Raw genomic sequence first — 17,675 nt, 5'->3', positions numbered from 1 at the left:
AAAGGGTAATATTTCATATTAGCATTTTTGGGCTAAAGGCTAAAATATGTGTTGCTTCGAATCGAAGGTGTGTATGAGAGCGTGAACCTGCACTGATGTTTTCTCCACAGGTCGACACAACGCAGCGATTCGGGGCATGGCTGTGCCCGGCAGGCGTCGCTGAAGCAGCCCAACGTGACGCCGCGCCTCTCCAGCACGCTAACCAGATCACTGCTACTCCGCCCGTCCAGAGGGAGCGCTCGACCGTTGAAACGAACGTCCCGCATGCAACCTAAGACACAGAAGTTAAAAAAATTGTGTTCCATTCATCAACCCGTACTGGATTCCTGCGCCTCGTCTCACCCTGAAAGTCTCCATCTTCTCCGCCGTGGGGTCCCTTCCCCACCGTGACGCTTGTCGGGTCCACCACCAGCTCCCGCCGGTTCCCCAGCCGTGCCCGGGCCTCCCGCGAGCCGCCGCCCTGCTCCAGCCGCAGGACGAAAAGGTTGTCATGACGACTGAGGCCCACCAGCACCCACTGGCCCACGTCCACCCGCTGGCCCGGGAGCCGCAGGGCGTGGGCCCCGTCGCCCAGGTTGGCTCGGACCGAGAGGTGGCCCTCTGCGATCTGAGCGAGAGGATGACATCATCGTTAGAGCTTCCTGCATTTTTAAATTTCAAAACGATATCTTGTACCTCCAACACGATGTACTCGTCGGCTTCCCGGGACGTGACGGAGAGCAAGGTGCCCGAGTTGGCGCGGGTGCGCAGGAGGATTTGAATGTTAGTGCGGCGGTTGGTGGTGCCCCCGCCTCGAAGATGGAACCTCAGCATGCTGTCGGAATCTAACGAGAACTCGGGAACCACTGAAAGGCAAAACGACCACGGGGAACTTTAATTTAGACACACGCAAACACGTAACGTAGCAGTTGCACACACCTGTGTCGCACTTGTGTCCGCTGTGTCCCGGGTGACACTCGCAGCTGAAGGATCCCCAGTCGGCTAAGCAGGAGGCGCGGGCCCCGCAGGAGGGCCCGGCCGCCGTCAAACACACGCCGTCCGTCGCCCTGCACCCCGGGCTGCTGTCCACGCTCTCGCCGGGTCGCGCCAGGTCGTATACCTGAGTGAAAATAAGCAAACATTGGATTTCTTTTCAATCAGAATTCTTTTTTGCGGGCGTACCTGAGTGTCCACCAGCAGGTTGCGGATGCAGCCGCTGAAATTGGCGAAACGCGGTTGAGGAGACGTCGGCTTCACGCCGCCTAGCTGGAGAGGCTGGTACACGTTCAGATATCTGAAGAGGAGAAAGAAGGGATGAGCAAAAATAAAAAGGATGGAGGGATGGATAATGGCAGTAGTCACCTCTCGTTTCCTGGCGTTTGGCCGGCCGCCCTGCAGCCGGACTCGTCCATCTCGCGGGGGTCTCCGGCGACAAGCCCCTCCGGCTCACTCACCTGTAGCCCCGAGCACTGATCCAGGACCAGCTGCACGGCCTGAATGACGCACAGTGTGCCCAAGTCGATTTTTAATTAATTTAATTGAAGTATTGATTTGATAGAAGTTGAGGATGTAAAAAGTGCAAGTTAGTCATTCCCACCTTGCCATCACTGATGACGTCGAGTCGATGCCAGCGGCGGTCTGCCACGTTAGATTTGGCCGCTAGTTGCAGGGTGAGGGTCCCGGAGCCGTGGTTAACCTTCAAGATCGGAACGCCGTGCTTCAACTCTGCGTGGAAAAAAAACAATTCATGATTCCACAGTCATTATAGAAACGGACGCTAGGGGGCAGCAATCAACCGCTCCATTCTTTAATCTGGCCCAGCAAGCATTTAAATATGTTTGATTGCATTTTTTTTTTTTTAAAGTGCAAAAATCGACATTTTGTTACGTTCCAGCAATATCCCAATTTGGAATGACTTCATTAAGATTTTTTTTTTTTCCAAAATGATAAATTGTTTGTGTTGTTGGCTGTGCCCTGACAAAATGAGGCGCTGCGAATACTTTTAGGCTTCACTGTGAAGTGATGGGCTTGTGTGTGTTTAACTGCTGCGTTAGCAGATGAACCCCATTAAAAAAACAGCACGAAAGCGGCGGGTCAATTCTTCCGTGCCGCTTCCAACATCCTCATGTCCACCATCGCTATTGAACGCCTTTAATGACAAAAGCACTCCTGTGATCAATGAGGCAGCCATATTTGATTTGCCCTCCCCCCTGGCCGGGAAACGACGACAAGCCGGCGGGCGAGATAATTACGTAAGTTTAATGGCGCTAGATTATGCAAGACGTGTCTGGGAAAAGGCCGGGGGGGCGGCGGAGGCGGGGCGGACTAATCCTATAACGCCACATCAGGACCACCGGGAGGTGACATTAACGTCCCATGATGCTCTTTGTCTGCTGACACGCCGCATTGATCTGATCCCATTGTTGCGGAGAACAAGAGGATCAGCATCTTTGATAAGTACAAATCCAATCTTTTCGTAACTCTAGCCAAGAGGCCTTGATATACGAAAATATATGGAATAGAAATGGTAAAATAGAAATTATAGTGGCCAGCAGAACTGCAGTGATGTAAGGGGCGTGGCCTAGTGCGGCAATTTGACTGGTTAGTTTGCGTGTGAGCATTTGGGTGTGAGCTGTGGCCTACAGAAGTTCTGCCTGATCAATACTCACCGATAGAAATGAAATCTTGGAGCTCTCCGGGTTGTGCGGCGGGTCCGAGCGGCCCGTTGTAGAGCAGCAGCCCGTCGGCCGCCTCGGTCAGGAACTCCAAAGAAATGTGGCTCTGGAAGCACGGCGCCAGCGGTGGGAACCACGCGTAGCCCCCGCCGCCAAAGCTGTGCTTGGTCTGCTGGCACTCGGGTCCGTCGAACATGGGCGGACACTTGCACCTGACGTGCGGAAATTAAATTTCTTCTTCTCCTCATCATTGCATCACGTGATATACGACACCCACCTGTATCCGAGCGGACCGTCAAGGCAGGCGCCCCCGTTGAGGCAGGGGTTGCTCGGGTAGGACGAGCAAGGGAGATGGGTGGCCTCGCGACCGCGGCATCCGCAGCGCGCCGCGGTCTTGGCGGGCAGGGAAACCAAAGACACGTTGCCCGAGTGGAGAGCCGCCGGCGTCTGACCGAAGGACACCTGAGTGGAGCAGCCTCCGGAGTCAGCGCAATCCATGTGGGGGCAGTCGTCCACCCCCACCTGGGAGATGGACGCGGCCAGCATGGCTTCCATCTAAAAAAGACAAAAATCACCATCGGGCTAATGCTAAGGAAGCTAGCATGTAGAATTTGAATCCAAATTGTTTGACCTTGGTGGAGGTCTGTGATGTGTGACAGTTTAGTGTACATGGATGACTGACTCTCAGCATCCCGAGTCGGGGTCAAGCGAGCATCTGCTTCTCGGGCTTTTAAAGCATCTCAAGTATTCATGTACACGCGTGTCCGTGTGTGTGTGTGTGTGTAACATGGACATCCACTTAGCGACACACACGAGTGTGAAACCGCTGTATTGACCGGCGACGTGTCAAATGCTTGACATTGTGTTAAGTGCTGGTGTGCAAACAAATCTTTCCCTCCTTCCGCCCGATGTGGCAAAATAACCAACCATTTTTATCTCGCTGTAAAATTGAGAAGAAAATGTGGAGAATTTTTTTTTTTTTAACTCACCTTAGCTTTATTGGCCGCCACGTAGCCGTGCAGCTTCTCGGCCTTGTAGTACGGCGAGCCGTGAGCGGCGAACCACACGCTCAGCTCCTTCTCCTCCCCCCTCCCTGCGTCTTCCAGGGAGAAGACGTGAACCTTCTCCGGTGGCGTCTGCAGGAGATCGGCTAGCGTTCGACCCAAACGGGAGAAGCGGCTCTCCTCGCCGCTTCTGGACGAGAACAGTTCTTCGACGGTCATGTCTGGGAGGAGAACAAAGAGCCAACTCTTAGATCGTATCGAGCAAGCCCGAGCTTTCCCGTACTTACTGCGTAGTCGGAGGGAAGCGGCGTTCAGGAGAGCTTCCCGCGGCAGCTCGATCACCTCCACCTGCGCGGTGGACGTGACGTCCGGCCAGGCGGGATCGGACACGCGCACCTGCAGCTGGTAGGAGCCGGACGGGACGCCTTCCCTGATGCTCAGCTGGCCAGAACTATGGTTCACGCTGAAAAGTCTGGACGATGATGAAAATGTTTCATTAGAGGTGACGATTTAGGATTTTTTTTTTTTTTACATGGAAAAGCAAAAAAGCTTTCCTTTCCTTCTTGGTAATTATTGATATAAACATCTAAAATCATACATGTTTGTAAAAATATTCATGTCATAATAACCCGGAATTTAATTGACTGGCGCACCTCCGACCCCCCCACGTAGAAAAAAAACATCATCCAAACAAAGCCTTTTATTGCCAATAAAAGCTCCCTTTAATTTCGTCATGCAAATTTGCAAATGAAACACTAGATTTGGCTTTCGGCGACAATTGAACACGTGCGTCATTAAATTGGCCCTTTTTTTATGCTCTCATTTTTTTAAATAACACACTCAATATGTAATTAATATATCAGACCACCATTATACTTTTAATCTCCATATTCCCAGCAAAGTTAATAAAGACCACAAATATAAATAACTTGGCGCCTTGGTTGCCCGGGCAACGAGGAGCAAGGACAAGTTATGTCATGGCACCTTGCCCAGACGTCCTGTCGTGGTATAAAATATAAAATCTCTGCATTAAAGTGATTTTCCCCCCCTTTAAATGATGTCACTAATATTTCAATTTTCTTCTGTATGATGTCGAGCATATGCCAAAGTCCATTTACAAAACTTTTTCCAAATTGATTTGAGAGAATTTTAATCGTAAGAAAAACGTGTAAACGCATTTAAATGTTGCATTTGATGGCGTACCTACTTTTGGTTCTCCCTGTACTTATGTCCATATTATTAAAGGCCTGGTGGAAGAGCAGATGTGCTCTGTGGTCGGTCCAACAGGCCCGCTCAGAACATCTTGATGTAAAACCCTCACGCTCTGCCGCACCGGAGACGTCAACGTGGGCCGGCTAGCATGCTGGATGCGCGCCACGGCGCTCGTGTAGCGTTAAACACACGCGCCGCCGCCGCCGCCGCGCCCTTCAGACTACGCGCCAGATGGGCCCATTAGTAGCGGCTGAAAGCGGGCCAAAACGTGTCCGACGTGCGGACGGCACGGCCGCCGCGCTCGCTTTTGGACCGTGAAGACGTCACGTGGCCGCGGCAAAACACGTCAGCCGCCGCCATTGCCATGGAGAGCCATCGCGTCATGTGGCTAACGTGTAAACAATTTGGAAAGCCGTCTGGGCAATCTTGAATTGAACCCTCTTGGGCTCATGAAAGGATTATTTTTATTGATTGTTCTTCTGGCAAAGCACTACTTTTGTCTAAATGAACCACCTCAACTCAGTTCCCCTGGTACAAAGATGCCACAAGTTGGCGTCAAATCACTACGTTCTTTTCAATTGTTCTCTGTTACGTATGGTCCCTCCTTGGAGCTGTCTTGTCACGGGGAAATTTCAATACATCTTAAGTATAAATAGATCATATCCTCGTTTCTTTTGATCCACTCTTCTCCCGCAAGTTTCCATGTCGTTGTCTCTCTGTCACGACACACCTTTGTACTGCCAGCCACGCTCTGGTTTAAATCTGTCACTTTCACTTACGCACTAGTTCCCGCTTTTCTTCTTCTCCTCATTCATCTCAAAATGTGCAGAGGAAAACCTACAAAACCTCTTTGACTTCATTTGAAAATTTGGAGCCGAGCTATTAGTTCCCTGTTTCAAATTTGGTAGCGTTGAGGATTTTTTTTTTGTTCCTTCAGCTTTGCTGTGGGTCAAAAAAAATAAATTTAACATCCTACCTGGATGGTTTGCCTTCAAATCGGTACGTCTTCTCGCTCCAGTCGTCCAGGTCTGGGGACGGGATTTGGCCCAGCGCTGTGGTTGGCAGAATACCTGTTTTCCAACAAAACAATAAATTAGCGCAAAAAAAAAAAAACAATCAGAGAAGAAAATGTACGTAAGTAAGTTAGAGCAGCTGACAGCTGGTCTGAAGTGCTAAATAAGTGATGCAATCTGCAGGGAGACAGCGGAAGCACTCGACTGTGACAAAGACGTCTTGTGAGATCAGCGGCCGGCGGGCGGGCGGGCGGGCGGGTTGGTGGCGAGGACACCACGGGGGAATGTAAAGGTGAGGACCACCAGACAAAAAAAGCGACGTACCTTCGTAACTGTACACAATGAAGTTAGCGTGTCCCGGCGAGTGGGGGTGGTCGTTGCGGTCCCCGATGACCACCGTCAGCGTGCTGGTGGAGCTCATGGCGGGCGAGCCGCTGTCGATCATGAGGATGGGGAGTCGGTACTCTTTCTGCCGCTCGCGGTCGAAGGTGCGCAGGGCGGTGACGGCGGCGCTGCCGTTGCGGAAATCCGTCAAGTTGAAGTCGGCGGCGTCGGCGGTGAGCGCCAGGAGCCGTATGGAGAACGGGCCGCCGTTGGACGAGAGGTCGCGGTCGGTGGCGTGCAGCAGCGGCGAGCTGGCGTTCATCCACACCGCCTGCGGGGCCGCCGTGTTCTCCCACACCACCGGCCTGTAGGGGGCCTCGAATTCCGGCCCGTTGTCGTTGATGTCCAGCACGGTTACCATGACGATGGCCGTGCCGGTCAGGCTCGGGCTGCCGGCGTCAGTGGCGAGAACCATCACCCTGTGTTGAGAGATTTTCTCCCGGTCCAAAGAGTGAGCCACCACCACCCAACCGGACTGGTCCACCAGGAACTGATTGTAGGGGTCCGACTCCTTGGCAATACTGTAAGAAAAGCGGCCATTTTGTCCAGAATCCAGATCGGTCGCCATCACCTGAGCGACGATGGTGCCCACGGCAACATCCTCGGACATGGCCGGCGACTCGTAGAACTGCGGTAAGAAGACGGGGGCGTGGTCATTAGCGTCCTCCACCTGAACTAGACAGTAAGCCAGGCTGAAGAAATCAGCATCCTCCGCCTTCAGAGTGAGGTTGAAAGTTCTCTCCTGAGGCTTCTCAAAGTCCACTTTCTTCTTGAGCTTGATCACGCCGCGTCGGTTCACCTTGTCGGTCTCCACCAAGAACTTCCTGTCATCGTCGCCGCCCACGATGCTGAAGGTCACGACGGCGTTCTCGCCCTGGTCTACGTCGGTGGCGGACACCACCAGAACCTCGCTGTTCACCTCCAGGTCTTCGGTTACCTGAGGAACATGATTTCAAGCAAACCCTGGAGATCTTGAAAACTGAAATGAGTGTAATGGACTCACCTGAGCAGTGTAGACTCTCTGGGAGAAGATGGGCGGGTGGTCGTTGACATCCGAAACCAGGATGGTGGCGGTCCCCGTCCCGGCTAATCCGCCACCATCTCGGGCTTCCACCACTACCAGATAACGCTCCTCCAGTTCCCGGTCGAGCGAGCGCAACACGGTGTAGATGGTCCCCGTGGTGGCGTTGATGGAGAACAAGTTGAGGTTGATCTCGTTGCGGACGTTCTTGACGATGCTGTAAGTCAGCGCCGCGTTCTTCCCTTGGTTGGCGTCATCCAGGTCCATGGCTCTCATCTCCATAACGGAGGTGTCGGCGGGGGAGTTCTCGGCCACTTGCCCCACAAAGCAGCCGTCCGCTTCCAACGCCGGGCACGGGAAGAAAGGCGCGTTGTCGTTGATGTCGCGGACCTCCAAGAGAACGTCGGCGAATCCCGTGAGTCCCGACCCGCCCTCATCCGTGGCCAGGACCAGAAACCTCCAGGCTGGACGTTCCTCCCGGTCCAGACGGCGTTGGGCGTAGATCCTCCCGGTGCGCTCGTTGATTGTGAATTCGCCGCCGGCGCCTTGTCCGTGGAGGGAGTATCTCACGGCGCTCTGGTCAGCGTCCTGGTCGGGATCGGTGGCGGACACCTGGGAAAAAAATCAGACCCACGTCGTCACGGCGGTCCTCCGAATGAGTTGAGCTTGAAGAGTATTAACTTGGTGATCCTCTGACCAAGCAATCCAATAAGCACCTGGCGTCTTATCGCCATGTTTTTCATTAAGCAGCCGCATCGAAATAAAACCTTCGCCGTCCTTTTATCTCCCTGGGCGACGCCAGCCGGCTTGTCAGCGTGCAATTAACGCTTAACGGCGACGTCGACGCAGAAGAGAAAGCAAAATGACACTTTGGAGTGTTGTGTCTCCTTCTTGTTTACAGAAAGCTTTGATGCGATCCCACCACCTCCTCCCTCGCATCTGTGTTGCCATGGCGACCAGATAGATCCCGTCGGCACAATAAATCATCCATTTCGTTTAATTGCTCTGAAAATGATTTGTTTTCTAAATACGGTGGAAAGGAGGAGGAGGAGGACGAAGAGGTCGGCCGGAGCACAGGTGAGGTGAGAAGCGTTTGTTCCAAATTGGATTTTCCCCATCTGTTGGATTGTGGGATGAAGAAAAGGGCAAGGGGGATGGCACGCCACGGCGGCCGGCCGGGCAGGCGGGCGGGCGCACATCAAATCAATTCCGGGGGAAGCGAGGCCGGGCGGAGGACCGGGTGACACGGCGGATTACTTCCCTGCCCTCTGCGGCGCGCCTCCATCTTGCTAATCTGATAGAGCGTTACGGCGGGGAAGGTGTGACCAATGGCGGATGAACGAGGGAGGAAAAAAAAAAAAAAAAGAGGAGGAGGAAAGTTACAAGTTCTCGCAAGGTGTGGAATGACCCCGCAAAGTGAACAAAAAGTATTGGGAAGAAAATGTGAAGTATTGGGACACAAAAGTTAAAAGAAAAAAAGTAGACAAAAGTATTGGGACGACAAAACATCGAGAGAAATTGTGGAGTTTGGGCAAAAGTATTGCGACACTCACTGGAAGTGAAAGTAAAAATGTGGACAAAAGTATTGGGACATCCACAAGATAAGAATAGAATTCAATGCAAAATACTGGACAAAAATATTGGGACATGTACACAAAGTCAAGAAATATGAGCGACGCACCTCCATGATGAAGACGGGAAGCTCGGTGAGCTCCTCCTGGATGACGGCGTGGTACTCGCCCATGCTGAAAACGGGCGCCTCGTCGTTCCGGTTGACCACCTGCACCACCACCAGCGTCTCGTTCTCCCACTTGCCGTCCGAGGCCACCAGTCGCAGCTGGAAGCGCTGCTCCATCTCGTAGTCCAGCGGCTGCGCCACAAAGATGGTGCCCACCTCGGGCTCCACGTCAAAAGTGCCCATGGTGTTGCCCGCCGCGATTTGATAGCGCAGCTTGGCGTTGGCACCTGTGATGAAAAATGGGACGTTTGATATTTGAAGATGATTGAGGACGAGTCATAGAAGACATCAAACGACTAACAATGTCGCTCTGCAAGTCCCGAGACACTTCATTAGGTACACATGTACGACTTTTCTTGTGATCTCTGACACTTGTGTGGCACGTCGCACAGTGTGTAGCACATTTACATATTTTGCATGTTTTCTTTTTTTTGTCACCTGCCAAGGGACGACGACATATGCAAACGAGCAGCCTCTGGCATGTTTACGTTCGTATTGTATAAGCATCTTCATGAATATTCTTTAAATTAAGTTTGGTAGCTAGCGAGCTAGCTAGCGGTCGACAACAGCATGAAACAAATCTCATTTTGTGACGCTCCAGATGTTGTCCGTAGTTTGGATTTGTGTTTATTTTTTTTTTGTTGATGACGTGCCGTTTTAAGTTTCATCCAAACATCCATCCATCCATTAATCCACATCACGTATCAAAACAAAATATCAATTCCAACCAAAATGTGTTTTGCACAGTTGGCCTTGGTAAACACACACACACACACACGGACAGATGCATGATGGGAGCCCAGAGGCAGGTCCGTCTGGGTCGAGGCTCGCTCAACATTTACTGGCACCGAGGAGAACTTAGCAGGCTATCACCATCTGTGGAGACATGCAGGACCTTCATCAACACTCCTGCGAGTGTGTGTGTGTGTGAAAGCTAAAGCTCACCGGTCCTTCACGGCCTCTGAGCACGATCTGTAGCGACCAGTGTGTGTGTGTGTGTGTTGAAATGTGTACAAGGGGAGTAGCTGCAGTGGTTCCTTGCCTGCAGCAGCTTCACTAATGATCAAGCAGGCCATATGGCATTGCCCTCTTCTCACACACACACACGCGCACACACACTCCTAGGTGCTGATTTAATTGGCGACCCAGCAGGAGGCTCTAAAATGAGATGAAGGTCAGTAGAGGGCTCCTTGTGAGGTGGACCCTCGGGGGAAGTTGTCCCCCAGCTGTGACTACAGGTCCACCGTGCTCTGAAGGACTCCTCATAACTCACAGCTCAAAGTTTCATGACATCGGGGTACAAAAAAAAAAGTCCCTCGAGTGCTACGGTACTTCATGTTGGTTCTCCGTGTTGGATCGATAGGTTCTGGGTTATTATGGTCTGTTACTCTCCTGGTTCTCATCGTTTTATTGCGTTGGTGCTGGAATGGTCTATGTTCGTACGATAATGTTAGTTTTGTTTTTTTATGTGTCAGTTCTTAGTGGCTTACTAGACACAAGGTTGTGTGTGTGTAAGAAAGAGTGAGCGTGCCCATCCGTGGCCGACGCGTGTGTGTGTGTTGTTTGTAAATGTGCCGAAGTGTTTAAGTGTGTGCGCGAAGCTCCAGGCGACACCGCTGCTAAAGAGCCAACTCGGCAGAATCTTAAACAGCCTTTTGATCTCATTAGCAGACGCACTTAGTTCGGCACATTTTCCAGTCGGAGGGCCGAGTAGGATGCGGAAATCACACAGGGTGACAAAGAGCTGCACCGACTAATCAGCTTTACGGGGCAGCACGAGGGGGGGAGTGTGGGGGGGGGATTCATCCATCCCCGACTTTGCACTTCCCTCGGTATATAGTAAGATGAGGAAGTAAATATATTAAGGGATTTTCTTCACGTGTAGGCTAAAATGCAAATATTGGAAAGTATGGTGTTGAAATTTTCCTTCTCCCCCAGAGCAGATAAAACCAAAACATCCATGCTAATTTACGTTAGCCGGTCTATGGTGTTTTACATGATATATTAGCTCGAAGCTAGCAGGCTTTCATTCGAGGATTACCTTAATTTTCTTTGACATATTAGTCTCGCGAGCGCACATATTTTTACCTGTTGCAAGTGGGTTTGAAACGTGATGTTAATTTTAGATTGTATAATAAAGTCAATCCGGAATACTGGTGTGCGCGTCTCCCATAGCACGACAGCGGAGGAAGCGAGAGGCGCAAAAAGTGAAAACAAGCCGAGCCCCGGGAGGCTGCCAGGCGTCGCCGGCATCCGCCGTCATCACCACGACGCAAAGAAAGGAGCCGCTTTTGTGGCCCCCCGCTGCTCATTGGTGGAGAGCGGAGGAGGAAGACGAGCGTGGGACAAAGACAAACAAAAGCATCAAAACTATCTGGCTCAGGGGGACGCGGTGGCGCTCGCTAACGAGGGGAGGAGGTCGGCGGAGGGGATTTGTGGAGTTTGGATTGTGACATGTTGGGTAATAAAATCTTTGTCGATGTTTTAGTAGCGTTGAATTCTAGTCGAGATTGTGTTATGTTACTCTTTTCCTATCACCCGTGGCTTTGGCGCCATCTTGTGTCCGAATCCGTGACTGACCTTCGTCGTGGTCGTTGGCTGTGACGGTGATGACGACGAAGCCCACCTCCTTGTCCTCTTCCACGCTCACCTCGTACACCGAGCGCGGGAACGTCGGCGCGTTGTCGTTGACGTCGGCCACAAAGATTCGGACGTAGGCTGTGTCTGGAAGGATCACGTGTCAGTCAGTACCGTGTGTTGGGTCTGTACTGGTTCCGAGATGGTTACCCGTATTGGGGTGTCCCTGCTGTCCCGGTCTTGCCGACTCCGAGCCGTCCTGCGACTGGACCTCGATGAGGTAGGAAGCTTTCTGTTCTCGGTCGAAGGAAGCCCGCGTGGTGATGGCGCCGCTCATCGGGTCAATGCTGAACAACGCGAAGTCTCCACTCTCATCCTTCAAGATGGTGTAGTGAACCTACACAGCGGGAACGACGATGGCGGGTTTCTTTGCTGATCAAATGGGGGAAGAATATTCACGTGGGCGGCAGGGAGGGTCTTACCATGCCGTGAAGGCCCGAATCAAAGTCGATGGCCGACACCTGCGCCACCGACGTGCCCACTTCGGCCCCCTCGGGAACCGTGGCCTCGTACGTGGAGGACAGGAAGAACGGAACGTTGTCGTTCACATCTGAAGAAAGAAGACATCATGGGAGAGCGAAAGGGGCTTTTTAATTAATTGTATAAATAAACAAAAGTGATTTCTCTGTTCCTGCAATAATTGGATAATTCATTACCATATATATATTAGAATATATTTTGAAGTATATTTTCATATTATAATATAAATACATATAAGTAAAATATTTTATTTTATGAACTAAGGGGTTTCATGAATAAACCAATTCCCAAGACAATAAATGGGAATAAATTATTTAAAATTAAATTAATATAAATTAATGATTGAAATGTATTGTTTTAACAAACTATAAATTGTAAATAAATATAAATAACAAAACTTTTGGGAAAAACCTACCAATGGGAACTTGACTGGTTCTCACCTGTCACGTTGACGTAAACGGTAGCAAAGGAGGCGAGTGGCACGGCGGCGACGTTTTGGACTCGAACCCTGAGAGCGAAGAAGCGCGTGGTCTCGTAGTCCAGGTTCTCGGCCACCAGGATGGAAGCCGAGCCGCCCGCCCGGTTGGGTTTGATGTAGAAGCGTACAGGCATGTTGGTCTCGGGCACCTGACCCTCCTCCAAGTTGTAGGTCACCCGCGGGTCACCCAGCGCAGACGTGGCCTTCACCGTCTGAGAGAAGGCATTCATTCCATGATACAAAATAGTTTTTATTTGGAGTAGTTGACACAAAAGTTTGACTTCTGAGAGCAGAGTACACGTTGGAGGTCATCCTTTTTTTTTTTTCTTCACGTCGCCTTTTGACAAAAATCAGACGCTCCGAATATCGGGTCGCCATGACGACGCGTGAAAAGAACGCCTGGCGCGCTTCACCTTTGAGCGCGTCAGCCTTGTAAGGACAACGAGGAGCAGCCTCGCAGAACATTCCAGAACATTCTTCTCGGAGCACAAAGAAATCAAGTCTGTGGATCTCGAGTCAAATTTGGACCGGTTATAAATCAAAAGGGAAAAAGTTGAGACTTTTATGTGTGTTGTATTTATTTTTTTGCTCTGTTGCTGACCTTGGGATAACCTCAATCTCTTCCATCTCCACTCTGACGAAAAAAAATACTTGGCCGAGAAAAGATGAGGGGGAAAAAAAAAAGAAAAAGCATCGGTAGGAATGTTTCCAAGGAAAGTACTGCGTTTTCCGCTGAGTGAGAAACGCTGTCCGAGCAGTTAAAACACAGAAAGACTCTCAGCCTGAACGTAATCGGAACACTTCGACAACACAATGTGACTTTTTCCCGGCCGCTGACTTTATTTCTATTTTGCGCACTGATGGTTATTAACACCGATAGATTCCGAAGAGAGGAGCTATTTAATCATACAACCCGTACATTTTTGGTGACCCTGAAGGATTATCGTGAACAAGTGGCGAGAGGAACCTTCGATATAACATGGACAATGCTTGAGTGCCTTTAGAATTTATCTCCGCAACCATGCTCGTGACGCAAAAGATTCATATTTGAAATCCTTGTTCTCCATTGAAATGAATAGATTGCTGTTAATTCGTTCCAACTTCCAACAAAAATAAAACCAAAATATGTTTAATATATTTTTTTTCTCTATACAGACTATAGCATTAATAATTTTATTTATTTAAATAAATTAATATAAATATAATATTAATTAATATAAATTCTTTAGTCCACCACATTCACGACAACATAAACATGTTACCGATAAAGTTTTGGAGGAGGAGATAAGAAGAACTTTTGTATAGTTTTAAAAATAATCTCAGCACATATGCCATTAAGAAAAAAAAAAAAAAACATGACAGACTGCCTCGCTACCTCGTTAGCGGTGTAATTAACAGGACGGCTAAATTTAAAACTAGCGCTCCTCCGGCGTGTGATTAGCACTCGAGTGGAGAGCAAGGAGCCAGAAGGGGGAGACTTGAGGGCCGCTTCATTAGGTACACACATCCAAACATTTCTATTGTCGTTGCAACCTTGGGTTTCAGATTTTCGATCAAGTTGGTTAATATCACAAAAAAATTTGAGTTCATATTCCTTCCATCCGTCCTACTTCAGAATGGAGTGTGAGATGGTCCGAGTTGTTCTTACCAGGATCTTGGCGTCCCTGACGGTGTTCTCGGGCACGGTGACCCAGTACTCGGGCTGCTCCCAGTGGGGCGGCTGGTTGTGAACGTTGGTGATGATGACGGTGAGCTCCACCGAGCTGCTGCGGTTGCCGCCGTCCGACGCCACGATCTGCTGGCTGATCTTGGACGTCTGCCGGCCCAGGAGAATCATTAAAATGGCCCGGCCGGAGCCGAGCGGCGCAAATGTGTCACCTCACCTGCGAGATGGGTTGGTTGACGTAAATCCATCCGGTGCTGGGGTTGATGTGGAGGTAGGCCGGCTTCTGCGGCGACAGCGAGTAGGCGATGGCCGCGTTGCTGCCCTGGTCGTCGTCGTGCGCCGCCGCCCGTAGGAAGCTGGTCCCCACGGCCGTGTCCTCTCGGAGGAAATCTGCGAGAGGCCGGGACGCAGAGCGGCAAAGCTCACGTTGAATATTTGACGCCAGCGACGTGACAGCAGACGTGGAAGAAGAACCCGGAGCGCAGCATTGTGTCGGCTCAGCTGACATTCGGACTTTTCTGAAAATCCTGCTGACTGGATGCCGAATGTCGACGCTCATCTGATCTTGGAAGCCTAACTCTTCTTTCATTTGAAGGACACACATCATTTGGGAATTCCTGTTTGATGGCATTCTGTTTTCATTCATTTTAATGAATGAATCAAATATGGATTTCATTGTGCGATGATGAACGCACACACACACACGCATGCCGGGACGATTCCGACACTAAATACTTAATGAGGTCCTCGTGCGCTAATGTGACGAGGACAACTTGTGACGCGGCGCTTATCAAAACACGCATCGCGAACAAACAAATAAACAACGTGGACGCCTGAAGAGCGCCTTCATCTCTCCGTCTTCCCCCGCCCCCCCGCCCGCCTCGCGGCCTGACGTCGATGCAGACTGACGGCTAACGACCGACTGACAAACCTGCCGCAAACACTCACACTGGTAGCGGCTGTTCTCGAACTTGGGGTCGTTGTCGTTCTGGTCGGCGACCAGGACGGTGATCTGGCAGATGCCGATGAGCGGCTCCTCCGCCTGGTCGGTGGCCGTGACCGACAGCGTGAACTCGCGCTGACGCTCCCGGTCGAAACTCATCGCCGTGGTGATGGCGCCTGATCGACAAAGACGGCCGATAAGATAGACGGATGAATTGATATAGCGCCGTCGATACCTACCGGTGTCGGGATGGATGTCGAATCCGGACGACACCCCGTCCCTGTGCATGATGCCGTACTTGACTTCTCCGTTCACCCCCATGTCGGCGTCCTGGGCCTGGACCCTCAGCACAAAAGTCCCGGGGGGCTGGTTCTCCAAAACGGCGGCTTTCAGACTGTAGTTCTGACACTACGAGCAGACCCGGCCGTCGGATCACTTTGAATCTTTTAACGGAGGAGACGCTCGGGATTGACAAGCACCTCCTGGAAGACGGGCTTGTTGTTGTTGATGTCGTTGATCCCGACGATGACTTGAGCCGAGCTGCTGAGCGGGTATGGGCCGCCGGACGCGTTGTCGTCGGTGGCGGTGATGGTGAGGACGTACTGAGGGCCTTTCAGTCGAGGCGGAGGGCTGCGCCGTAGCTTAATGATACCTTCGAACAAACAATCGAAATAATATCGAAATCCTTCCTTCCACCATTTTGTACATTTCTTCCATTCTCCATTTATAGATCGGGAATTTACTCTTCACTGTGTACAACGTTTTAGCATGGGTGGCCAAAACCTCATATATTATCCGGCGTTGTTGGAAAAAAAAAAAAACAATGTCGCGTTTTCATGTGCAAACAATCAGGCGGCCATTAGCATAACACAGCAAACAAACTGTAAGCAGCTTTGCCAGGGAGCCGGGGAGCAAGCGCATCTACATGAAAATACTTACTCCACACTTTGAAGTGACAAAGCCCAACATCCCAGCGAGCAAAAAGGCTATCTGCCATATGAGGGTAACAATAAAACATTCTTATAGCCATTTATGTGTTTAGAGCTTTGCTGTGTGTGTGTTCTGTGTGTGTGTGTGTAGCGGGCGATAAGGTGCAAAACACACAAAAAGATAAACATGAGCAATGCGCCTGAATATCAATAAATAATTATGTGTGTATTCACATTTTTATATATGCACGCCTGTTTGGGGACTCACTAGCTTTGTCCCTGATATACCGGTTGCCATGGCAACAGCTGTCGCACTTGTGTGTGTGTGTCGATGTTTCTGTCACCGTTGCATGTGGTTATGCTAATGCATGCTAACAAATAACATACCGACTACCCAGGGAGAACTAGCGTCAACGCTGTTTTGTGTTTCTCATAAAAAAAAAACGACCGTATGTTTATGATTTGCGTAAAGCCGTGAGAAAATAATTGGAATTAATTAGAAGTGCATTTACATTTTTGCTATCGTGTCGTTTCTTTTCTGTGCCTCTTAAAAAATGTATGTTCTCCAAATTAAAATGAGATTTGGGCTATTATACGAAATCCTTACCTTTTTGGTTATCCAACTGGAAGTTGCTGTCCTCATTGCCGCCCGTGATGGCGTACGAGACGCCGTCGCCGTCGGGGTCGTTGGCGTGGACGATGGCGACCAGGGTGTCGGGGCCTGCGTCCTCGCTCAAGAATGTCTTGTAGCTGGAAACAAATGGAGTCATAAAAGTGTTCTTCTACTTCTTGACTAGCTTCTACTAATATGCTAACAGGTAGCCTAGCTCATCTAGTCATGGCTAAACTCATTTCTTCCACAAGAGCAAATCTGCGTTTGTCATACACCATCTGCGAGAAGACGGGCGTCTCGTCGTTCGTGTTGGCCACCCGGATCCGTATGGAGGCGGTGCCCGTGCGGGGCGGCGTTCCTGCGTCCACGGCGACCACCAGGAACTCATAGATGTGATTGGGCCGCTCGTAGTCCAGCCGGCGGGCGGCGCTGACCACGCCCTCCGACGTGATATCGAAGTCGTCGCCGTGGACCGAGTAAGACAGCTCCGAGTTCACGCCCGAGTCGCTGTCCCGGGCCAGAACTGAAGATGAGACGGGACTTTTAATCCTCCCGCAATGTGAGATGGAATGTTCCCGATGCGATCTTACTTTGTAGCAGAGACGTTCCGGGTGCGACGTTCTCAGGAACGTTGTCCCGGGTGTAGATGGAGTGCAGGAACTCGGGTGTGCAGTCGTTCTCGTCTGTTATGTACACCACGACCTGTAGGTGGCATCTTGGCGTTATTACGCAATGAGCTCTGTTTCACTTCCTGTTTTATTTGGAAATGAAGACCATTTTTCTTATCAGTGGATTCGAACTTCTGGCGACTCCACAACATCGCGTGCCGCGTGACATTTCTTCTCAAATGTCCATTGGGGCTGAAGGCAACACAACCTATAGATGCGACCGTGAGGTGCACTA

The 17,675-nt window shown here is 50.7% G+C and overlaps 1 protein-coding gene across 3 annotated transcripts in view; it reads right to left on the bottom strand.

Annotated features, from left to right (window-relative positions):
* Positions 1-17,675, bottom strand: part of LOC148391678 (neural-cadherin) — a 51,273-nt gene that overhangs the window by 1,896 nt on the left and 31,702 nt on the right. For all 3 annotated transcript variants that reach the window (XM_088386850.1, XM_088386849.1, XM_088386851.1), the window contains exons 5-31: positions 17,363-17,474; positions 17,046-17,295; positions 16,767-16,909; positions 15,710-15,882; positions 15,470-15,638; positions 15,236-15,406; positions 14,505-14,677; positions 14,270-14,437; positions 12,584-12,833; positions 12,086-12,213; positions 11,814-12,000; positions 11,607-11,750; positions 8,970-9,253; positions 7,271-7,900; positions 6,208-7,204; positions 5,847-5,940; positions 3,946-4,130; positions 3,644-3,879; positions 2,932-3,209; positions 2,649-2,866; positions 1,577-1,704; positions 1,342-1,472; positions 1,162-1,273; positions 919-1,099; positions 676-845; positions 343-607; positions 88-271 (exon numbers count right to left, since the gene is read on the bottom strand). In XM_088386850.1, coding sequence (XP_088242976.1) covers positions 88-271; positions 343-607; positions 676-845; positions 919-1,099; positions 1,162-1,273; positions 1,342-1,472; positions 1,577-1,704; positions 2,649-2,866; positions 2,932-3,209; positions 3,644-3,879; positions 3,946-4,130; positions 5,847-5,940; positions 6,208-7,204; positions 7,271-7,900; positions 8,970-9,253; positions 11,607-11,750; positions 11,814-12,000; positions 12,086-12,213; positions 12,584-12,833; positions 14,270-14,437; positions 14,505-14,677; positions 15,236-15,406; positions 15,470-15,638; positions 15,710-15,882; positions 16,767-16,909; positions 17,046-17,295; positions 17,363-17,474 — 6,161 coding nt within the window. The remainder of the gene's footprint in view (positions 1-87; positions 272-342; positions 608-675; positions 846-918; positions 1,100-1,161; positions 1,274-1,341; positions 1,473-1,576; positions 1,705-2,648; positions 2,867-2,931; positions 3,210-3,643; positions 3,880-3,945; positions 4,131-5,846; positions 5,941-6,207; positions 7,205-7,270; positions 7,901-8,969; positions 9,254-11,606; positions 11,751-11,813; positions 12,001-12,085; positions 12,214-12,583; positions 12,834-14,269; positions 14,438-14,504; positions 14,678-15,235; positions 15,407-15,469; positions 15,639-15,709; positions 15,883-16,766; positions 16,910-17,045; positions 17,296-17,362; positions 17,475-17,675) is intronic.

Source organism: Syngnathus floridae, chromosome 10 (genome assembly GCF_059516105.1).
Source record: "Syngnathus floridae isolate MCC-2025c chromosome 10, RoL_Sflo_1.0, whole genome shotgun sequence".
In the NCBI taxonomy this organism is placed as follows: Eukaryota; Metazoa; Chordata; class Actinopteri; order Syngnathiformes; family Syngnathidae; genus Syngnathus; species Syngnathus floridae.
Note: the sequence above shows the minus strand (reverse complement) of the source record. Positions and strands in the feature narration are given on the sequence as shown.